Consider the following 7,975-nt stretch of genomic DNA (forward strand, 5'->3'; position numbering starts at 1 on the left):
AGCAACCAGCTTTACAGTTATGTCTATTTATCTTTCTTAACCTCAGTTTTTCCATCCCTACAATGGGAAGGAGATTAGGGGCCTATCTGCCTTAACGGGCGGCTTGACAGTAGAACAGAATCACAAACATAAAACACAAGCATAACGAGTTACTGTTATTGTCATCATCGCCTGTCACACGGATCTCAGCCGGCAGGAGAATCTCTTCCTCAAGCCCCGAGAGCGAATTTTTTTTAGGACCAGCTACTGATGATTTCAGAATTAAAAGTTTTCCCACCTACTCTGCACTTCTCCTCTGCCAATTATTAGCAAGGCAGATGCCACCTGTCTCCCTCACGGAATTGGAATTAAATGTCCCGTACTCACAAACCTGGCAAGCTACCTGCTCTCTCCGGAGCATCATGGGGTTTCACACACTGCCCTTCACACTCCTGCCAGCAGAGAAGACATGCAAATCAGCAGCTCCCACTATTTCAAAGCGAATGACTCTAACTGAAAAGATCTTTACCTAGGATTTTCCTCCGCCTGTTATGTTTTTATGCATAACTTCTTATCTGTACTTGATTATGCTGGAATAAGGCTATGAATATTAATGGTCGGAATTTATAATTTAGTGCTGTGCCTTTTCTGCTGATTAATTCAAGGACATTTTAGTTCTTAAAAAGCTAGTTTCCTGAAGTACTCAAATACATTTTCCTGGACACTCATTTAAATTTAGAATCTTTATCTACCAATTCAGGTTGAAAGCAGGGTGTCGGCCTCATCGTAATTTTTGTCTTAAATGATAACCATGCTGGATGTTGTGGTAGCTAAACTTAAATTCCTCAGGAAAACTTATTTTGAATCTTGTAGGAAAGCTGGAGCTCCTTGTAAATTCATGGAGCCGTTTTAAATCATGTATAATGTGGTTATAGCCTAGCGCGGACTTCACCTATGCAGAAGATGGGAGCATTTCTAATTGATTTTTAACTCGGCTAAAGAGGCAGAAAGGGTCAAAACGGGAATGCCAACTCCCATTGCCCCAGCTACCTCAGAGAAAGGCAAACCCCGTAAGATAACGTCCTCTAGAGGAAAGTGGGAATCGGGCTCAAAGTCAAGGTCTTTACCAAGGCTGAGTGACCTATGAGTCTGGAGTGCCACTCCGGGGAAGCCTTCCGTTTTGGTCTAATGCTGGACACGTCGAATGCAAGGTTCTTGCTGAGACGATAGGAGACAACCAACAAGAAAGAGAGACAGGGAGAGGGGGTGGAGGGAGAGAGGGCACCGGAAAGAGGAAATAAGAGGAAGAGAAAGGAAAAGAGGGAGGAAGGAAGAAGATGAGAGGTGGAAGATTCGGGGCAAGGGAGGAGACGGAAGAGGAAGAGGAAGAGAAAGAGCCCTCCAAAAGTAAGAGAAGACCAGGGAGAGTTAAAAAAAAAAAAATTAATAAGGAAAAGGAATGAAAGATTAGGAGGGATGGACAAGGGAAAGCATCGAAGCGAGGGAGAAAAACAATTTAAGGGAAGAAGGAATGACATAGGAATAGAAAGAAAAAGTGAGAGAGAAGGAAGATAAAATATAAAGAGGAAGGAAAGGAAAGAAAGGAAAGAATGCGAAGCTTGGTGAAGGACGGAAGATCAAGAACAAAAAACAGCAAGAAACAACAACAAAACGAAATAAAAATTGCAGAGCTGGGGTTTGCAGGGAGAGCTCGGGGCCTCTTTCCAACCGCATAAGCGCCACCGTATTGAAGCGAGTTTATCCATGGCTGGAATAGCCTCGGTCTCGTTTTCTCCCTGTGCCCTCATTTTTCCTGCTATGAAGAACTCCGTGTAAGTAACCACGGAGCCTCCGCAGGATGCACACGTGCCGTCTCTGATACAGCGAGGAGCGGCCACGGCCAAATCCCGAATGAAAAGTGTTTTGTGCACTCACAACACAAACAAGAACAGACTCATAAACACAGGCAACGGATGGTGGTCCCAGAGCATAAAGAAGGTGCGGGTAAAGGGCGTTCCCCGGAGCAGGTAGACTTTGGGTGGTGAGCACGCCAGGGACAGTACCCGGATGTCAAAGTATAATGTACGCCTGGAAATTAAGCATATAATGTCACCCAATAAATTTAATTTTTTAAAAGTGTTTTGTTTGTTCGTACATGGTCAGGTATTATCAAAAAAGGGGGAAAAAAAATGCTTACTCTCAAAAGCTCTGTCTCGAACTTCTCGGAGAGAGTGTGAGCTATGAATTCCAGGCGTTCCACTCTGTCCGCGGGAAAGGTGGTGTCTGGCAGGGTGATGGAGCACAGGCAGGCCCCGTTGTCATCCTTGGAGCCGCTGAAATTTGAAAATGGCTGTAAATAAAAATAAGTTCGACATCAGTAATCGGCTGAGAAATGGGCTTTTTGGCAGCTGGAATGACAGAAACTGGCTTCTCAAAAAAGTCCTTAGAAGCAAGCAAGTGGAGTCCAAACTATAAATGAACGGAATCATAGGAGCAGCTCAAACCCCCTGTTTCACAGGCAATGACTACACGTAGCATTTTAGCCACATCTGCACCCGTCGCGTTAAACCACTATGTCAGCCGCCTTTATCTCAAGGACGATTTTTCCTTCTCGAAGAGTCTTAAAGCAAATTATTACTGTTCCTGTGTAAGGAAAGGGAAATAAAGAATTGATGAGGGTTTGATTTCCAATTCTACCATTTCCTGGGCGTGAAGTCCCCATAAGTCTGTCTCCTCCTGTGACAAACAGAGAGGACCTACTTCACAGGTTGTCCTCCAGAGTGACCCAGATGTAAACCAAGGCCCTGGCCACGGTAGGTGATTCGTCAGGATCACTTTCCTTTTCCTTCACTTCCTCAGCTTTATCCCAATCCTAACTCCATTCCTCCCGGTAGGAATGAGGAAACCTCAAGGATGTGGGTTCCAGTGAAAATATACAATGCAAATTCACATCCTCTCTTCACCCGGGAAATTGTATAATTAACACCCTTCAAAATGGAAACAAACCAAGTGTTGGTTAAAAACCGAACGACGTATGTCTGAGTTTGAAGGTTCCGTGCAAATTTTTGAAAAGTTTTGTAGCTTACCACTTGCAGAAAAGTCATTTCAAAATATTTGATGTTTCTTTAAAATATTCAGGCTCACACTTTGGTGCCGCCGCATATTTTAAAGTGACGGGTTTGAAAGATCCTGTTTTTCTTTTGTCCCCTTTGAACTACCCCAAGGGGATCCCACAATTAACATTTTTTTATTATTATTATTATTACTACTGTTGCCTTACAGAGTAACTCTTGGGAGCAGATTGGCTGTGCCTTTCCATGGTCTCATCTGATGGGCGGAGGGGAGCAGCCCAAAGCTCACCTGTGGAGCATCAGCCTGAAATGTCTCTTTCTGAAACAACCAAGAGGCGAGCGATGGTTTGCAGTATGAGAGATCCAGTAGATGCCTCTCAAAGTTCAGGAGGTCAGCTGGCTGCAGCTGAGGCTGTGTACCCTGTGCATTTAACGTTCACTGACCTCTATGATTCCTGAACAAGATGGACCTAGATGCTTCTATAATCAAGATTTATTCCACTGGTGACCCCTGAGCCAATAATTTAGGCTTTTGCAACTAAGTTGTTTGTTAATTTAACCTAATCTTTTTAGGATGAGCAGAAAGAAATATACGTGTACACATATACAAATTATATATCATTTGTACCTAAAACTCTCTGTGCCAAGTAAATTTCTGACAATGGCCTGAATTTCTTTGCCAAACACACCGTACACCTGCAGAAACTGGGGAGTAGGAAGGAGAGACAAGCAGGTTTATGCCCAACACCGGGACTGGGAGGGGCTAAGTGAAGGGTCTTCGCCAGGGATGAGTACGGGCTGGACAAGCTACCCTGGGAGCCTGGCAGGTAGGCCAGCTTCCCTTGGAGCCAGCGTTATCATTCTCTCTGAAGGTAGAAAGACTCCAGCTCAAGCATGCCAAGGTTTTTACAGAAGGACCAATACATCATGGACTTTTGAAGAAATAGCTTATTAGATTAACTGTCTACCAAAAAAAAGAAAATCTTGCGTTGCATTTTGACAAGGGAAGTTAATTAGCTGCACAAGACAGGGTTGGGCCATTCCTCAAGTTCTCTGAAAAGCTCTGTCAACTCAAAAACCAGGGGAGATCGTCAAGCAGTCTCAGACAATCAACCGGAAACCATGAGCTAACAACTTTTAATCCTGAAGTTCACCTGAAAGGCAGGCAAATAATTATGAGCCCTGCTGACAGCCATTCCACGGCTCTGTCGAACATCTCTGCCCCAGTGCTGTGGACTCCCCAGCTGCCGTCCTGCTTATCATCAGCCCAGCGTGCTCAGCTGACATCAGAATGGTCCATAAGTTTGATCAGTGTCTCCCATTAGAGATATTTCTGCTCCTCTCTTTCAAAGACAATGAAGCTAATGGTGATGGGTCTCTCTCTGCGGTGAATGCTTAAACTCTATGTGCGTGTAGCCTGGGGAATGAGACAGATAAGTGTTTGTCCCTTTGGTTAGTAGAAGGGTATGTGATCTCCCTTGTAAGGGACAAATAGGACCCTGTGTGCACACAGGACGCCTTACACTGGTAGGTCCTCACTCACTCGGCACGTGTTCAATTACTATTTACCAGTGTCTACAATGTGCCAGGGTCTGGTGTCAGGGAGATGAGCAAGACCCGATTCCTGCCCATTTTCATGATGAAAGCCATAGTTGTCTATTTTTTTGACCAGCCCCTTAGCCTGATGACGAAAACACATGACTTTTTCTGTTTGTGGCTCTGCCAGTCGTGGAGCAAAGCATGGAGCCTTCTCTCAATCTGCGAAGAAACGAATTCCCTTCATCGGAGGGTGACCTCTGAGGCATGTAGGGTGCTCTGAGCACTGCAGGAGAAGGTATGACTCACATTTGTGATCTGAGGTTGCAGTTGGCTCTAACTAGCAGCCGAGCCTAAGTGCTTGTAAAGATTCAAGGCATAAAATAATGGTATTCAACATTTTCAAAGTGTAGAAAATAATACATTTGGAACTTGGTCAAATACAGTTATAAAGGGGGTTTCCACCACTTTCCAAAGAGCTCATCAAGCTGACAGCCTGCCCTAGAAAAGGGTTTATAGTGGATGTGACACCTAGTCTGCTGTTAAAAAAAAAAAAAAAAAAAGTTGGAATCGTGATACTGACCCACCAGAGGAAGTAAGCCAGGAAGGAAATTAAAACCTCTAAGTGCAATTGAACTACCATTTCTTATCCATTTTTAAATATTTGTCTCCTTACCAAACAACAGGCATTCAGATTTCTCTATTTCTTGACCTATATGTTATTTTCTATTATTTTAGCTGATTATCTCACTCAAATGCTGATTTCTGATTGATGAGAAGCTTCAAAATAAATTATTGTTACCTCATTAAAAAAAAAAATGCCAACAAGTTCTACTTTTCCCCCCCGAAAATCTGATGCATCTCATTTCTGGCTACAAAAAAAATCTTTGTGCATATTCATGATTCCCAAAGCCTTCTCCTCTTAAAACTTAGCAGTTTTCATCTACACGCCATGAAAATACCAGAAGCTGCATAGAGATGGTCAAGAGCAAGGGCAGACTAAGTTTGAGCTATAGAACTTGCCAGCTTAGTAACCTTAAGCCAATGAGGTCACCTCTCTGAGCTTAGTGTTTACATCTCTAAAATGGGATTGTTAATTTTAACTACCTCTTAGGGATAAATAAGATAATATATATCATTTACTTAATGCAGTCTTAGCATTTATTAGGCACCCAATGAACACCATTGCTGCCATTTCCGGCTGAGTTCTATACAAACCATCTGTTAATCAACACATTTTTATTGCCTATGTGGTCCCGATGGTAAAAAATGAAACAGGGAACAAAAGCCTCCCCCCAACCACCTTTTCCCACTGGCCCTTCCATTCAGACGTGATCATGTCAACAGTGACCTGACCTGTGATTAAAGATCATAGAAACACAGCAGGATGGGCTCTGGGGGAGTTAAGACTCCCCCACCCCAAGGCACATGTTGTCAGAGAAAGCCCGGGTTTTGAGGGCAAAGCTCCCACTGAGAGGCCCGGAGCTGGTGTGGGCAGAGGCGAGATGAGGAACCGCTTCTCGCCTCCCACCTCTACTTTCCATCCGTCTTCCCATTTCTATAAAAGCCCAGACGACTCATCCCCCTAAGACCTGGGCTCACTACTGTCCTAGTGATGGAGCCTCTGGCTGGACCAGTCCCTTTCTAGTGGATGGTTTGGTTTGTGGGTTTGTTGGTTCGTTTGTTGCTACTTCTGTTGTTCTTTTCAGCTGTAAATGGCTCTAAGAATTCCCTGTAAGGAAGACTGGAAAAGAACTATTATTCCTCCGGGGAGATATCCACTGTAATAGCACTGTCCTAGAAATCAGGGACCCTTCCCCCAACTCTGTCACCCATCCCCCTTATGAACTAGGCTCAGAGAAACTGGCAGGGCTCCAAACAAAGGGCTGTGGCTCTTACTCCCTCCAAGGCTTCACCACCTGTCCGCAGGGTCCCCACTGGGCAGCAAATCAACTGGACAAACCTTTCTGGAGCTACCGCTGCCACGACCCCTTACCTAAGCATTCTCATGCAGATAGAACTTGAGCATCTGTCCTTTTAAAGCCCCTGCCTGCCCCCGCCCCCATTCTAAAGTGGAGCCAGGTTAGAGACCTTCTTAAAAGCTTAGATTGCTTCCTGGAACTCCCCAGCTGGAGAACCGAGATGTCATCTCTCTCGCTAACAATTTAATTATTTCACCCACGTTTTAATTCATTTTCATGGCGCCTACAGTTCACAAAGGGAGTCGTAAATCTTTTCGATTGCTCAGGTCTAGCCATCCATGAAATCATATTCAGGTCCCCAAAAAACGAGAGGAAGGGAATGAATGTAACTCTTGGACTCTGGAGCCTTCTCACCTGGGGCACAGAGCCAGAGCCAGACCTGGTGCTGTCGCCTGACCTGGACCTGTTGAAGCCAAAGTCTCTGCTGGAGCTGGAGCCGCTGCCAGAGCTGAAGCCACCACTAGAGCTGGAGTAACCCCTACTGGAGCTGAAGCCACCACTGGAGCTGGAGCCGCCATAGGTTCTGGAGCTAGAGCTGGAGTAACCACTACTGGAGCTGAAGCCACCATGGGAGCTGGAGCCACCATGGGAGCTGGAGCCAGAGGTGAAGCCAGAGTTCAAGTCAGAGTAGGGCGAGGAGCTTGGCCTCCAGTCAGGGGTCAGGGGCTCCAAATCCCCTGAGTCCCCTGCGGCCACAGACGGGCCCAGAAGGAGCAGAAGGGCTAGCAGGGCGGGCAAACCCAGCCTCATCTTGCTGCTGGCTGGAGCGGCTGGCTCCTAAAAGGATCGCAGGGGGTAATTATAGTGCCCAGGGGGGATTTCCCCACTGCCCCTTTGTGGGGCAAGAGGAAGCCACCAGGGAGCACGTGACAGCCTGGGAGGGTCAGGACACCCAGGAATCTGAGTCACCTCCACACCTTGTCACCGAGCCCCAGTCTGTCAGCTGCCCTTGGATGTGGTTATCGCTTGCCAAATACAAACTCAAATGTGCTTTTTCAAGCCTGCTCTCTGGTTTCCAACTTGATACTTCCTTGAAAGAGACCAGATCAAAGCAGTCTGTGGGTGAGATGGAGCTGGGAGGCTCCAGAAGGAAAAAAGTGACCCTCCATCCTCTCTGTCCTTTGCCCAGAAGCCCCTTCTGTCGGCCCGTGTCACTAAATGCTGCTCTCCAGAGACAGGTAGGGAGCTCAGCTAGAAACTGTGACCCCCGGTGTGTGATGCCCCGTTCAGCTGCTGCTGTCAGGCTGTGTCTGAAGTCTCCTTGGCAGAGTCAGCGTTCTAGACAAAGTTCTCTCAACAAGCCCGCGCTGAAGGGGGCCCAGCAGTGTGTCGTTACCTGGAAATTCAGTTAGGGCTCAGCACATCACACACTCCCCACCATGGGCTCCAAGTAGGAGAAAGAGCCCA

General features: G+C 46.2%; 1 protein-coding gene across 1 annotated transcript in view; it reads right to left on the reverse strand.

The window, feature by feature from the left end:
- Nucleotides 1–7,318, reverse strand: part of OLFM4 (olfactomedin 4) — a 25,777-nt gene extending 18,459 nt beyond the window's left edge. Inside the window, exons 1-2 of the mRNA XM_011381166.2 lie at nucleotides 6,923–7,318; nucleotides 2,177–2,329 (exon numbers count right to left, since the gene is read on the reverse strand). Coding sequence (XP_011379468.1) covers nucleotides 2,177–2,329; nucleotides 6,923–7,318 — 549 coding nt within the window. The remainder of the gene's footprint in view (nucleotides 1–2,176; nucleotides 2,330–6,922) is intronic.
- Between the last annotated feature and the right edge of the window lie 657 nt (nucleotides 7,319–7,975).

Source organism: Pteropus vampyrus, unplaced genomic scaffold (assembly GCF_000151845.1).
Source record: "Pteropus vampyrus isolate Shadow unplaced genomic scaffold, Pvam_2.0 Scaffold13, whole genome shotgun sequence".
Taxonomy (NCBI): Eukaryota; Metazoa; Chordata; class Mammalia; order Chiroptera; family Pteropodidae; genus Pteropus; species Pteropus vampyrus.